The sequence below is a fragment of the Dermacentor andersoni genome, chromosome 1 (genome assembly GCF_023375885.2).
Source record: "Dermacentor andersoni chromosome 1, qqDerAnde1_hic_scaffold, whole genome shotgun sequence".
NCBI classification, from domain to species: Eukaryota; Metazoa; Arthropoda; class Arachnida; order Ixodida; family Ixodidae; genus Dermacentor; species Dermacentor andersoni.
In genome coordinates this window covers 318,815,111-318,831,210 of record NC_092814.1, presented here as the reverse complement: position 1 = coordinate 318,831,210, position 16,100 = coordinate 318,815,111, and the positions used below count along the sequence as shown (strand labels likewise).

The 16,100-nt window shown below is 44.4% G+C and overlaps 1 protein-coding gene across 1 annotated transcript; it reads right to left on the bottom strand.

Moving 5' to 3' along the window:
- Nucleotides 1-236: 236 nt before the first annotated feature.
- Nucleotides 237-10,937, bottom strand: LOC140215341 (uncharacterized). Its single transcript, XM_072285940.1, has 3 exons — nucleotides 10,361-10,937; nucleotides 7,248-7,490; nucleotides 237-1,239 (listed from the first exon to the last, which is right to left on the bottom strand). The coding sequence occupies exons 1-3, from the start codon at nucleotides 10,780-10,782 to the stop codon at nucleotides 1,062-1,064; spliced, it is 843 nt and encodes a 280-aa protein (XP_072142041.1). The 5' UTR covers nucleotides 10,783-10,937; the 3' UTR covers nucleotides 237-1,061.
- Between the last annotated feature and the right edge of the window lie 5,163 nt (nucleotides 10,938-16,100).

The following is a 16,100-nucleotide window of genomic DNA, read 5'->3' as shown; positions in this document are numbered from 1 at the left end:
GAAGATATTGGTACAAGCCGAGGGAAAAGTTTCCTTTGCGCTTTGTGTTCTTATCAGAACGGATAATGCGTTTGTGAGCTACCAGAGTTAAAGGAAAACTTAAGCAGGGGCGAAACTTGTGATAATAATAATAATAATAATAATAATAATAATAATAATAATAATAATAATAATAATAATAATAATAATAATAATAATAATAATAATAATAATAATAATCATAATAATAATAATAATAACATGGGTAATCATGTTCTCGTGCTTCTACTTCATCTTCGCAACCATTACCTCGTCAGAAGTTGCCGTCCGCAAGTCCCTCTTAGGTATGAGCGATTCGAACATATTTCTCTGTATGCATGAGAGTATGTGTTCGTATCTTGCGGGTATCCCCCAAGCAATCCTTAAAAAGGGAAGGCTGAATCCTGGCCCCTTTAGAAGGACTACGTTTCGAGCACAGCGGCATGCAATTCCAGAGAGCCCTGTGCTTCCGTGGATGCGATTACATTGCAGGATATGACAGCTGAGCACACGAACATAACCACTTGTCTGCTCTGGCCACCATGTAACAAAGCAGCCTTGTCGAGATCACGTCGTAGCTTTTGAACGGTATAGCCATAAAAAAAAAAAAATCAGAACGACAGTGAGAAATAGAGTGCCATGGTTCATTCAATTTCGCCTATTACCATCGCCCACAAATACCACGCTCAAGGAATCAACATAGCAACATATTTCGATCGCAAAAAACTGTATTTTAAATACATGTGACAACACTAATTTCGCACAAATACACTGAAAGAAATGTAAAAAGTTACGAAAAAGAAGTGCACCCACTACCGGCAAGCAGCGCCACAGTTTCGTTGCACTATCGTCGCGGGATAGCGACACGGCGACTAGCTCGCAGCGGTTGCCGAGGACGTCCTCGCCAAACCCTGCGCAATGTGGCCATCGGGTGAACGCAGGGCAGCCGGCACTGCTCTACCGTACGTCTGGTGTGGCCATCGTGCCAGCCATACGAATGCACTTTGAAGTCGCTGGTCACGTGGTCAGGAGAGAACGCACGGTCAGCGACTCAGCTTGGATACGCGCAGCTGATGTGGCAGTAAGGCCGCCTGCAGAGCTTGTGGCTGTTGTGTCGCTGCAGCTGCGACGAGGTGCAGCCGAGCAGACGGCAGCCACACGTGGGCGATGGACCCTGCTGTCGGGATTGTCGTGCTGCCGTCTGCTCCGTTCGGGCCGAACCTGATGGAAGAAGGAAAACGATGCCAATTGTTTGTGACTCAGCCACGAGGAGAGTCAATGTCCTCTTAGCAAACGAAAAATTTTAAAATTTGTTACAGCAAGTGAACGTATACTCTATCCAGGAAAAGAACATTTTGATGGTTTGAGCTCGTGTGAAGCTGCTAATGATGTGTTCTGCGCAATTAACCGAATAGACTTCAAAGTAGCTACGATACTTTCAATCTCTTCAGAACATTTCTGTTTTACACATCTAGGAAAGAAGGTTTGTCTATATGAAGGAGGTCTGCCAAAGGAATCGTTATCTGCTGAAGAATCTTTAGAGAGCGTGCCTGTAGAAGAAGAGACAGGGCTTGTAATACACAACAGCAGCGTACGAAAACATAGACGAGGTCGTATACTATTCGAATTACTTCAACCACTCCCTCACCTAACCCTTAACGGTGAAATAAAACACAATGTCTAATGCTTTCTGCGATATGTATAGCGTATTAGCAATGGAAGAGAAATAGGCGTTGAAGAGCTTTTCGGACATGGAAACTCAATTGTCGGAAGCGCGCAAGATGGAGGAAGGCTCATGAAAGAGAAAATTGTCATCGACCTGAAATTCCGAATTTTTTCAGAATTAAAAAAAATTGGTAGCTAAATTAAATTTCGCTTTCTGATAGCTAGTTTTCACTGTTCATTTTAAGTTTAACTAAAGTATGACGCTTTAAAGGAGACCCTTTAGCATTTTTCTGAAACAAAACTTCTCAGCTTATGAAAAGTTCGTCCTGGTCCGGAGAGATCGACCTCGTGACTAACGCCTTTCATTGGCGGTCTTTCTACCGTCTGAGTTAAAAGAGTAAGTTAGCAGATGGAAGCAGGAAGGTGAATTAATCGACATGTATAAGCGCGCTGATAGAAAACATCGGAAATCAGTTCTACAGAAGCGCGCAAGGTGGAGGAAGGTTCAGCAAAAGGAAAATTGTCATCCACCCGAATCCACGTGTTTCGGTTTGTCGCTTGATCAGTCTTCAGGCTGCGTGTACTTAAGCTGGCCCCCTCGTTATCTCAGATGGTTGAAAGACCACACCGGAAAGGCGTTGGTACTGGTTTTGATCCGCGAACCTGGATGAATTTTTCTTAATCGCGTAGCTTTCTTATATAGGCAGCTCATCTGGACACGTAACAGCTAGCGCCCCAAACGGCCGCTGGGCGAAGCTTGTGCGTTTTCTTTAGAACGAGCAGGTTTTTCATCAATACCTGAAGGCACAGGGCGAATATTGCAAAAGGCAGGTGACAGAGACGTTCTATAAAACAAGCCAAACGAGAGAAATGCAGCGATTAGGCTGTCTGAAGCAGGAATTTCGTTCTCACAGGCGTTAAAGATCCAGCTTTGGAAGCCTATGGAAATGACGAAACACTTGCCTCGATTTTTTAGGCAAAAACAGTCACTAATAAAACTAAGGCACCTGTCGATATAGAGGGTACATCATCATCATCATCATCATCATCATCATCATCACCACCATAATAATCATAATCAGCAGCATCATCAGCCTTTTTATGTCCACTGCAGGACGAATGCCTCTCCCTGCGATCTCCAACTACCCCTGTCCTGCGCCAAGCGATTCCAATTAGCGCCCGCGAATTTCCTAATTTCATCGCTCGACCTAGTCTTCTGTCGTCCTCGACTGCGTTTGTCTTTTCTTAGTACCTGTTCTGAAACCCTAATGGTAAAACGGTTATCTAAACTTCGCATTACATGACCTGCCCAGCTCCATTCCTTACTCTTGATGTCAATTAGAATATCGTAAATACCCGTTTGCTCTCCGATCCAAACCGCTCTCTTTCTGTCTCTTGACGTTATGCCTAGCAATCTTCGTTCCATCGCTCTTTGCGCGGTCCTCAACTTGTCCTCAAGTTTCTTTGTCAGCTTGGGAATCTCTGCCCCATAAGTCAGCACTGGTAAAATGCACTGATTGTACACCTTCCTTGTCAATGTAGTATAAGTTCTATGTAGTCCGAAAAGATCTTTTGATTGATGCCTGGCTCAACTCTCCGCACTCATCGTAGCGCTGTTCTCGAAAGCGATTCTGGAAACACAGTCGTACAATCTCCCATGGCACCTTCTTAATCCAAAGCTTATTGTTGCACCGTCGGAAGCAGAGGCCCAGTGGTTTAATCGCACGCTCCTATCGCTGCATGTGAAGCGGGTAGGTCTTTACTTCCACGGTATTTATTTTTTTTTCAGACAGACACGACTTAGTTCTACAGTCTCGCACCAGAGCATGGAAACAAAAACTCAAACCTCACTTCTATTATTTTTTTTACAGTGTTGCTGTTGAAATATTGTTTAATATATTGCTTTGGAAAAGTCGTAGCAATCTGTTGCATATTTAATAATTATTCGCGTTCATTGTAAGAGTGTGTTCCTTCGACAACATACCTAGGTACATACATGCGTCTTTGTGCTACGTATGTAAAAACATAAAGACAAAGAAAAGCTACTTTGCCATTTCATGCCCGCAATGCACCTAAAACGCGGAATTTTGCCCCGCCACTGAGAGCAAGCAACATACGTTGCTCGAACGCCGCTTATACAGGCCTCTATAATTGCTTCAGAGAAGTGAAATAGCAAACGGGGGCCCAATAAAGTAAATCTATTCCAATGTGTTTTTATTCCAATCTCTTGACGTCATATTTACGTAACCGTCGACACAAGCATAGTTCGGTGACCCGTGGTGTTGTTTACAGAGGTCAATGGAAAGCTCTCGTAGTTATAGGACGTCACATTGGTTTGCTTCTGGAGGGAATAGCATAGCCAACCATGGCACATTTTTCTTGTCTAATTAGCGGACTAGTGCAGAGGAGTACATAGAAGTGGAGAGTGTTTCAGTGGGGCCGAACTACCGCCGTGAAAGTATAGAACCGGACGTGGTGGCAGAGCCGGCGTCGGCGATTGATCCGCTTCGTTTTGCTTAGCTTTCGCTTTGTGGTAGAAGAATGTGGGAACATGCTATGGGAGGGTAAAAATGCCGCTTAAACGAACCCTAAGGATAATAAAGGTGGTAGAGCAATGTCGCGTACCCGTGGAAAAAGCATGCGGATCACAGGGTCGCCAACAAGACGGAATTTCTTCGTAATTAACATGCGTAAACGCAAACTAATGAGTGCACTAGAAAACTCGTATTGCCAAGTTTGGACTGAACTCTTTAATTTCATTCTGCATTCACAGATACAGGAGGAAATGAATTTTCTCGGCAATCCCTTTTCCGTACAATTTTAGTCACGCACGTGGGTGCCGAATTGGCTCGAAAGCATCATCTGCCACTCAAGACATATTATACACATGTAAATCAATTCTCCACTGCAGGTCCGAGCATCCAGTGCCGAAACAATCGGCGGGGAGCCATCATTTATTCATTTCGCAACCGGTGAGTCTCCAGCTATTTCGAAAAAAATTTAATTTTGTTACGTCACTTTGCAGTGGCGAATTTTTGTGGTTTTGTGACATTTCGGGACCAGCAGACGAAGTGGGCACATTCCAAACACATTTGACTAATAGCGGACGGCTGATGGTGAAAAAGGCGCAGAATCCGAAATGGGTATTTTTCGTTTGTTCGGTCTAATCAATCATAATACGTCATATGGGTTGAAGAGTCTTCCTGACATATCACGTGACAGACAATCGAAGTGGGGGTGGCCCGAAAAAATTTCGAGCAATCGTCGAGGCCTGATTGCAGAAATGGAATATAATTATTTGGAATATTTTCACGATATTGCGCCCCGTGATCTTTGGGTAGGTCAGGACCAACTGAAGCGAAGACAAGCAAAATGTAAGAAATAACAAATTTGTGCTAGGCATTCCTTTCACAAAAGGATTCATCCGACTTCACTGCCTCTTAGACGAACGATACATTATTTTACCTTAACGACTTACTAATTTGCCATTTCATTTGAAGAACAACCGCATCAAAACTTCGGACTGTAAAAATACCCTTGTTTAGACAAGCGCGGTTAAAACCATTGTTCGTTCAAAATAGTATATTTGAAATACAATTAGGCCTGTTTGTATCAAGAAAACTAAGCCTTTTCCACAGCGAAACCGACAAGAACGCCTCTTACTCGCTGTAATGGCGCAGACCTCAAATCACTGAGACCGCACTCGCTTGACTCTTTGGCAAAATCTCAGAGTTTAGGCATCACCCGGGCACAATTGAAATATCGCTGGCCGTGGTTTGGGATTGGCGGCTACTTGTGGGATCTAATACAAAAAAAAAAAAGAAACGTGGAATTTACCAGGTAATCTTTGCCAACACTGCTATGATAGCCTGGTGCTAGCCATTTAAAATCAAAGTAACCAAGTTGAAACTTCTTTGCGGCAGGGCTTTAAACGGGACATACAGTGTCATTTCGTTTTGAATACTTGAGTTTCGAAGCGCCCTCGACGCTTCGGGGGGCGCAGAGTATGAGTCAGGGCTCACTTTTCCATCGGCATCCAGATGTATATATCTGCACGAGGGACTGGTCACTCAGCTGAGATTCTGGATTTTCTCAAGACTAATGACGGGGCAAATCAGTTGCGCAATATATGCCTCGTATAAGAGAACCTAATCACTTTGTGACGCGTTCTCCTGCGTGGCGCGTTTTCTTCCACTTTCTAATGTCTTCAGTGCAGCCACATTATACGCTGTGCATGTGGCTGTTGACATCGGGAACCGGATGTCAGCCAAGGCACATCGCCTAGGCTGAGAAACATGCTTGCGGTTCCTTCATCGCTTCGTTCTACAGTCGGGTGGCTAACAACTTTGCTATTCTTTCGCTCCTTTGAGGACACAGTGACAGTGACTCGTAGCCTCCACAGGGCGATACTATCTTTGTAAGACCATCCTTGACCACCACATGGTCTAGCTACTGGTCTCACGGAAGACTACAGATTTCGAGGCAAAAGCGGACCGACAACGCGCTGCAACACTTTCTCCATCGCTTCATTCTTAAGTTGGCCTGCTTGTTTCTTTCTTTTCCAAATATTTACATATCAGTTGTATGCTTACGGTATTTCTAAAATAAAATAATTTATGGGGGTTTACGTGCCAAAACAACGACCTGATTATAAGGCGCGCCCTAGTGGAGCACTCCGGAAGTTTGGACCGCGAGGGTTTCTTTAATGTGCACCTAATCTAAGTACACGGGTGTTTTCCCATTTCGCCCCCGTCGAAATTCGTCCGCCGTGACAGGGATTCGATCCTGCTTCCTCATGCTTAGCAGCCCATCACCGTAGCCACTAAGCAATTACGGCGAGTGTGTCGTACTTCTATTTCTCATCCTGCACGTCATAGATAAAAGCAAGCCTTTTATCTATAACACGTAATTTCGTACGAACTTTCACGCATCTATTACCCCTGTTATATTGTGCCTTTTTCATGGTAGATGTATATGGGTCAGGTGTCCATAGAGAAGCCACACATGAATTCACGAAAGGTTAGCAATGGTGCTGTCCGCTTTATGACTCAATACATGCAGCCTTTACAAATATATCGTCTATATATCGTTTAAGTTGTAGACTTGGCGCAGCTTTTTTTTCTTGTATCTTTTTTTTCTAAGATATCAAGTTTGATGTGATTGAAAGAAAAGGCTGATTATGCGAACGAGAAATTTGCTCTTCACATTCCGTATATTTATACATTATCTTTCTATCTCCTAACAGCTTTGACTGTAAGGCCAAATTGCCCAGAACAGGGTACTAACGAACAGGCTACGTGCCCCTCTACAAGCTCCCACATCGGTATTTGAGGAAACTGCTACAATCCCTTCGCTGAACGTATATTTCACGTTGAGAGATTACGCTACATGATTACCTCAAACAGACCTAGGCAGTACTCCATCGTGACACCTTGACTTACACGAGCATATATGTGACCTACAATCACGGCGTCTCTTACGAGATAAGATGGCGTAAATGGGATACTAATAAAAGAGGGCGCACATTGACTGCGGTGTTTTAGCTGGACTGGTGTTTGGCCTACCTCGCGTGTAGCCTCCAAATGCAGCTGCTCGGTCCAGCCACGCCGTACGTGTCGCCGTTGCTCTCAGCCTTGAAGGCGTTCAGCATCGTCGACGCGCACGGCAGCGTGTCACGTGGGTGGATGCGTAGCCTGCAGCCGAAGACGTCGAGGCGGTACTCGGCAGAAGGCACGTGGTCGCATTCGACGAACCGGCCACTCATGGTCGCGGCCGCCTCCGCTCCAAGCATACTCGGATGTTGCGCACTGCGTTGACAACACATGACGACTCTGAACACTGACGTTGAACTGCACATTCGTCAAGCAAGGCTCCGAGGAACGCTGCAGCTCGTCTCACGAAACGTGTGCTGATTTATACTAAGTAACCAGCGCCTTCCGAATCAAAACACTAACGATGTGATCACCCATCCGGTTAGCAAGAAACATTGTGCTGAATACGCACAGTAATGTTAGTTATGAAAATCCAACTGCCATGTTTTAAGATACACCATAATTTATTATAACTCATCCTAACCATACCGAAAAGGTTTTATGGATTGCAAAAACGTTATTCTGTGAGTTCCAGGAATTGGTCTTTTCCCTTGTGTTTAAAACTTGTTTTTAAGGCACGATCGAAAAGTGCTCAAGGAGCGGTACTCAAGGTTAGCGTTCTTTTATTCGACTTGATTTATTCAGGCACGCCTTCATTCCAACCAAAAAGAAAACGAACAATAAAGAAATCGAGCACTTTTGTTGTGTTCAATTTTGGCATTCTCTTCATAAACGGGCAAAAACCTCAACTTCATACTTTTATTCCCCGCTTTTCTCTATGTGACTTAGTGTGGTGTCGGGAAAGCTACCCTTTGGGATAAAAAAATGTCTCAATGCGCGTTTCTTAGTTATTTAATTGCCGTTTTGATTCTTACGCAATTTTTATGGTAGCAGACGGCGGCATTGTATATAAACAGGAGGTCCAATTTAGCACGCACCCAAAAATGTTGTTGCATATGTTGTTCTCGTGGCTATTATTATTATTATTACTATTATTATTATTATTATTATTATTATTATTATTATTATTATTATTATTATTATTATTATTATTATTATTATTCTATGCAACCGTGCTAATTTCTTGGCCCATAGGCTGGAACCCTTCCTGAAACAATTCTATCCAAACAAGTGATGTCATCTAGCTGTGAGGAGAGTTGAAATCAGCTTGGAAAGCAACCCTACGAAGGAACGAATGGATAAATAATAATGATAGACGATATATTCACGCGTAGGTGATAAGAAACTCCCAATTTGCGGAGGGGTTCTCTTTGGCACATATCGTGTTCTTCGTTCCTTCTCCAGTCTTTTTGTAGAAGAATAGCAATAATTGCCCTTTCCGCAGGCTTTATCTTCCTTCTCCCAGACAAGTGCCGATGCGAGACATTGCCGAATTCGCACAAATCCATTCGATGCCCTGGATCGTAACTCCTTGCTTGGCCTTGGGACGTGAGGATTAAGCGATGAAATTGGCTATATTTACGGCATATAGCGGAATATGACGGACTGAGTGAGCCCACATGTTCATTTGAAGCGTAAACGCGTGTACAAAAATATTTCAAATGCGTTCGTAAAAATTTTGCACAAAGTTAACGAATTCTTAACTCTGCAGCAAAAAGATTTCTCCATTTTTTTGTATGCCGTTCCTGTTATCACGGTTACCTGAAACGGATAAATCTGCCCTGGGAATTTATAGCTTATCTTAAGTTGTTCCAGTATTTACTATTCGTTTGCATTAGTCCAACCCACAAATTAGCGTTGTTTTACAGAGCGGTTTCTAAAATATAATCTTTATCCACTTTATTTTATCAGCGTTTACATAAGCTTACCTAACTGCGATATCGTTCTTTTTTTTTTCGTTGTAATTGCTATTGTTGAACTTAACATGGACTACTTAATTTAAGAATCGTCCTCAGAGAGTCCGGAGATTCTAACGTGTTTCATTAAAATGCAACAAAAATGAAATTCCCGATATATTGCATGCAAAGCAACAAATACTCTCCGTTCCAATGAATTTCGATTGGATCTCCTCACTTTCGAAATGAAGGATTCCAGCAGAGACAATAGCGTAGACACCTCGAATTATATAAAGCAATGTAACTTGAAGCAGCTACGCATCGTCGTGAATTTCGCGATGCATATGGCGTTTTACCAGCGGCAATGCATCGAGGATAAAATGAAATTCTGCGGTTTTACGCGCCATAATTCCGATCTGATTATAAGGCACGGCGTAGTGCAAGAAACTGCAGATATACAGATTAATTCTACAGTCTACAGATTAATTTCAACCACCTGGAGATTTTTACAGAGCACCCAATGCACAGTACATGGGCGTTTTCGCATTTCGCCCCCACTGAAATTCGGCTGCCGCGTCCGGGATTTGATTCGACTACCTCGTGCTTAAAGCACAACACCAAAGTCAATAAGCAACCAATGCTGGTGAAAACGCAGACGATAGAACGCACGCCAACGTTACGGCTAATCAGCAACAGACGTGTCAAAGCAGCAACATTGGTGGAAGTTGCATACTCTTCCTCCGAAATTGACCACGATCAACGCATAGTTGCAGATGCTGAATAACCGCACATAGATGTGTCGGCTAATCGTGCGAGAGACTAATTTAAAGGGACATATAATGAATTCGCTTAATAATCATTTGGGCATTTAAACATTGCGCAAGTGTGCAATGTGTGCGGCATCCGACGCATTTGATTTCTTTAAATATCGTAAATGTTCTAATATTAAGCGTACTGTTATGAAAGTGAATTCATTCCAACCATACAAAAACCGTCTGTTAGCTTAACGTGTTACAACGTGTACAATCTCGCCCATCGATCGTGTTATTGCGCAATACAAGCTGAATAATGCGCTACATAGCCAATTGCTATATCAGAGGTATTACTAATTTGTGCTACTGTGTACTCCTCAACAAGTTACACGCCGTCTTTTTTTTTTTTTTTTTGCGAGGCAAAACAATCCGTCCATTGGATTTTGACAACACTATAGAAAGAAAATAAAATTTGTCCACTGTGGATGTTCGCAGTGGTCCTGATATATGTATTAGAAAATACCGAATTATTCGTTACCTGTATATTAGAAGGCGAACGGTGACCCTCGAGGCTACCACCATCTGGTGCCAGGCTCTTTGCACGGTCCATGGTAGTTGCATGGTGTCACACTGAGCCACGGTGTCCTTGACGCCCATATCAACGAGCGGGTACCACTCGGTCCTCGGGAACAGCCTGCTGTAATGTCCTGTGAGGCTGCCGCAATTGCGTTCGTCGACCTTGGACCACGGCTTGAGCACAAGGTCCCGATTGTCTGGGAGGACGTCCTGGATGGCCAAGTTGCCGAACACGTAAGACACGTCATCCTTGGCCGCATCTGGAAGTGCGGCGAGTGCAAACGAGGAAGGCGTCTTGCGGGATGGCGTCTCTTCCGAGATGGTTGACAGGGAGCCTTGGAGGATACGGTGGATTTCCATGCCGCCAGGTGCACCGATCCCCATGACAGGTAGTAGGACGATGCCGTTCCTTTCTGCGATCGTTCCAAGCGCGTCCGCCACGATGAGCTGCGTGTTCGAAAGCGGGAGAGAGATTCTCCTTTGCGCGTGGGCCTCGCGTGCCAGCGCGCGAGGGCGTGGCCTCCGTGTCGTTCTTCTTTTTCCTCTCTTCCATTTCAGAACGTTGCTTAGCGAGTCATGGCGTTTTGCTGATACATTCTATTTTGGCCCACTTGCGACCTCTAGCCATGAGTGAAATTAGCTGAAATAAGAGTTTATAAAACCACCACCACCACCATCATCATCAGCGTCATCATCATCGTCAATATCATCATCATCAACAACAACCTGGTTACGCCCACTGCAGGGCAAAGGCCTCTCCCATACTTCTCCAACAAACCCGGTGATGTACTAATTGTGGCCACGTCCTCCCTACAAACTTCTTAATCTCATCCGCCCACCTAACCTTCTGCCGCCCCCTGCTACGCTTCCCTTCCCTTGGAATCCAGTACGTAACCCTTAACGACCATCGGTTATCTTCCCGCCTCATTACATGTCCTGCCCATGCCCATTTCTTTTTCTTGATTTGAACTAAGATGTCATTAACTCGCGTTTGTTCCCTCACCCAATCTGCTCTTTTCTTATCCCTTAACGTTACACCCATCATTCTTCTTTCCATAGCTCGTTGCGTCGTCCTATATTTAAGTAGAACCCTTTTCGTAAGCCTCCTGGTTTCTGCCCCGTACGTGAGTTCTGGTAATAGACAGCTGTTATAAACTTTTCTCTTGAGGGATAATGGCAACCTTCTGTTCATGATCTTAGAATGCCTGCCAAACGCACCCCAGCCCATTCTTATTCTTCTGATTATTTCAGTCTCATGGTCCGGATCCGCAGTCACTACCTGTCCTAACTAGATGTATTCCCTTACCACTTCCAGTGCCTAGCTACCTATTGCAAATTGCTGTTCTCTTCCGAGACTGTTAAACATTATAAAACCATTTATAAAACCGGCAGTCAGTAAAAAAAAAGGGGGGGAGGGGGTCGACACAACGCATGTTGACTATTGGGATTTCCGTATTGAAAGGCATGTCAAACGCTGAAATACTTTTATGAGACAACCGCTGTTTAGATTTGGGCAATACTTGTTGTATTTATTAGATAAAGTTTCAGGCTATCTAGTTCGGGAAGCACAATATCAAATTATGGCTGTGCATATTTCTAAACATGATTGATGAGAACGGGTGTGTCCAAAAAATATACACACACGCAAATTTTACACATCTATTTATTTATTTATTTATTTGCGTACCTACTTCGCCCATTGCGAATTACAGTAGGGAGGACAGAGAATCAATATAAACTAAGAGAATGCACACTCTTAAAAGGTTAAACACTTCAGACCATGGGTACAATACCAATCATACATGCTACATTCTGAGGGATCGCATGAGACAGCACAAAGAACAAGTTTCGCCCAGGTAAGAAGATACACTCATTGTCACAGCACGCTAGCCAACATTGCAAAACATAAACATGAAAGAAGATTTCAAATGGCGAGTGCATTTTTATCTGCAAATATATGCTTGGAGAGCAGTGGGGAATGAGACATCAGAAGCAACTTCAATTAGCTCAGGAGGCAGCAGGTTCCATTCGTGTATTGTACGGGGAAAAAAAGGAGTTTTGGTATGTTGTTGTGCGCGCGCATATTTCTTTTATCTTAAGTGGTCGCGGCGCCCGGATATGTATGTTGGTGGTTGTAGATAAGTCTCTTTGTTTAGTGGTGTGCGATTGAAGACGATATCTCGAAGGAAAGAGAGGCGGGAAACAACGCGGCGTAGTGAAAGATCTTCCAAATATATGTGCCGATTTATTTCTGTGATGCTGCTTGGAAAGGAGTAAATGCAGGTTATGAAACGGGCCACACGTTTCTGTATCCCTTCTAAGCTATTCACAAGAATTTGTGTATGCGGGTCCCACACAACAGACGCGTATTCGAGAATCGGGCGAACGTTGCTTAGGTAAAGTGTTCTCTTGACATCTAGTGGCGCGTGCCTAAAGTTCCGTTTGATAAAATTAAGTACTCGCCCTGCTTTTAAAGTGATGCTTTGAATGTGACGATTCCATGTCAGATCGGCGGAAAATGTGACACCTAAGTATTTAGCTTCGCGTGTTTCTGATAAAGGGGAGCCGTTCAAGTAATACTGTGTACGGATTGGTTGCGGCTTGCGGGTGAAACAAATATGCTTACATTTTGAGATGTTGAGGGACGTAAGCCACCTGTCACACCATGAAGAAATCTTATTTAGGTCTGTCTGTAATGCTACGCGGTCGGAACCATTATTAATTTCTCTGTAAAGGACGCAATCATCTGCGTACAGCCGGATTTTCGAGGTGATTCCTGTGCCAATGTCATTTATATTTATAAGAAATAAAAGAGGACCTAAGACGGAACCCTGCGGAACGCCAGGAGATACGCATGCATATTCTGATTCTGTGCCATTAATTACCACTCTTTCTAAACGACCTGTCAAGTAGATCTTGAGCCAATAAAGTATTTTTTCTGGTAAACCAAGAAGTGAAAGCTTATGAAGTAAGAAAACATGGGACACTTTGTCAAACGTTTTCTGGAAATCTAATAGTATGCAGTCTGTTTGTAAACCTTTGTCAAATGATGTGAATATGTCATGGGTAAATTCCGCTAACTGAGTTACGCATGAGTGACCAGCAGTAAACCCGTGTTGGTAAGGAACAAAGAAACTGTTGTTTTGAAGGTGGGAAAAGATGTTCGTGTAAATTATGTGCTCCAGGGTTTTGCAACACACAGATGTTAAGGATATAGGTCTATAGTTTATGACACTGTCACGGGGCCCGCTTTTATGAATCGGAGCAATGTCGCCCATAATTCTACAGCAAGAACAGACAACGCGCTTCTATCAAGTGCATTTCTTAGAGCGTATAAAGCGGGCAAACGTGATATATGAAAACAGAGGCTACGTGAAATTATTACAATGTTTACAAGTGTCTTGTGAAATTCATAATAAAAATAGTGGTATAGTTCGGGAAGGTGTGTCACATATCACGTTTATCTGGTCTATGCGTATTATTAGGTGAAGTTTAGTGATTGGTAATATTGGTTTTAAATACTGAATTACAGAGTTGTAAACATGGCGCGTGGCTTTCTGGTATTTTGAAGATATAGAACATTATTATTTATATATTTATTTATTTCTTCATAATGTCAACCCTCTGCTGAGGGTTCTTAGAGGGAGGGCTTTAAATACAGGCACACCAAATATACAGGTGCATCAAGCGGCAGCGGAATCACAAAAATAAATGTTTCACAATTTTTCAAATTGACAAACATCATTGGCATTAGCCACAAAGCTTAGTATCGCGTCCCAAAATTCATTAACCGTAGGGAAAAAAGGCAAGCGGGCGTAGTATGGGCGTAAAACATATTGGTGATTAACACAACTGCTTCGTTTTCCTGGAAGTTGCGCATACTCATCTTTCTTGATTTTTAAATGTCCATGTAGTATACTAAAAACACTTTGAGACGAATTTTTTGTCTTCGTACCTCTAGTATTTCCAGTTCACAAGACGGCAACATCAGTGTGATGGAATCTAAACGGCGGTACTTTGAGCATATAAAGCGCGCGGCACGACGTTGAACTTTTTCTAACCTTGTAGTCATTTCTTTCTGATGTGGGCTCCAGATGGCTGAGGCATATTCAAGTAAAGGTTATAAAAACATTATATAAACACTGGCGGAGTAAGTAAGAAATGTATTTACTGCACTTGATGTTGCCTTTTTCTTTGAAATGCAACAAACCGCATCGAAATTACTGTTGTGGTTGCCGAGTAAAAAGAAATCTGGTAATTTCGCACGAGGCGAAGCATCGATATCGATGGCAAATTATTAGGCTGCTATACGGAGGGAAGATAGTGTTACGTGAAGCTGAAGTCGAATACTATTTACAATTTATTTACAGGTAAGCTCACGGAGGCCAAAATGGCGACGCTATATCAAACCGGCACACACGTCGTCTTCGTCCTCCTCAGTGCAGCCACACTGTGGCGGCTGTTCCGTAGCATCACCCCCGGCTGTAGAAGCACCGTCCCGGTGCTTAATCTACACATCCGCGGTGAAAGGTGTGTGGTAGGGTTTTAGTCTTGCCACGTGAACGATGTCACTTGCAGCTGATGATGACGCTGAGAGATCGGCGGGGATGATTTCATACGTGACATCGGTCACTTGGCGTACCACACGGTAAGGGCCTGTGCAGCGCGACAGCAGCTTTTCGGAAAGGCCCACACGGCGAACGGGTGACCAGAGAAGCACCAGAGAACCCGGAGAAAAGTGCACGTCACGACGGTGGCAATCATAGAGGCATCTCTGATGCTCCTGTGAGGCCTCGAGACGGGTGCGGGCGAGCTGGCGCGCGTGGTCGGCGTGTGCGATCGCGTCGCGGGCGTATTCAGTGGTGGAACGTGTGGCCGAGGGCAGCAAAGTGTCCAAGGGCAACACGGGTTCTCGGCCATATAGGAGATAGAACGGTGAATAGCCGGCGGTGTCGTGACGCGATGAATTATACGCGAACGTCACATATGGTAAGTGAAGATCCCAGTCGTGGTGGTCGGTCGCAACGTACTTGGAAAGCATGTCGGTGATGGTTCGATTGAGGCGCTCCGTGAGGCCGTAGGTCTGGGGGTGGTAGGACGTGCTGAACTTGTGCTTTGTCGAGCAGGAGCGGAGTATGTCCTCGACGACTGCCGACAGAAAGCTGCGGCCACAGTCAGTGAGTAATTGGCGCGGAGCACCGTGCACTAAAATGATGTCATGGAGCAGAAAGTCAGCGACGTCAGTAGCGCAACTTGTCGGGAGCGCTCTCGTGATTGCGTACCGCGTAGCATAATCGGTAGCGACGGCGACCCATTTATTTCCGGAGCCCGAGACAGGAAACGGTCCAAGCAGGTCTAGACCAACACGGAAAAAGGGCTCCGGTGGGATGTCGATGGGCTGGAGATATCCAGCTGGAGGTGTGGAGGGCTTCTTCCGGCGCTGACAGGGCTCACAAGCGGCAACGTAGCGCCGCACGGAGCGGGCGAGACCCGGCCAAAAGAATCGACGGCGTACACGGTCCTATGTGCGTGATACGCCCAAGTGTCCAGCTAAGGGAGCATCGTGAAGTTGCTGGAGGACAGTCGAACGCAGGTGCGATGGAATGACGAGCAGAAGGTCAAAGCCGTGTGGATCGAGATTACGGCGGTGTAATGTCCCCTCCTTAAGGAGAAACATCCGGAGAGAGGCGTCGCCAGGAGTT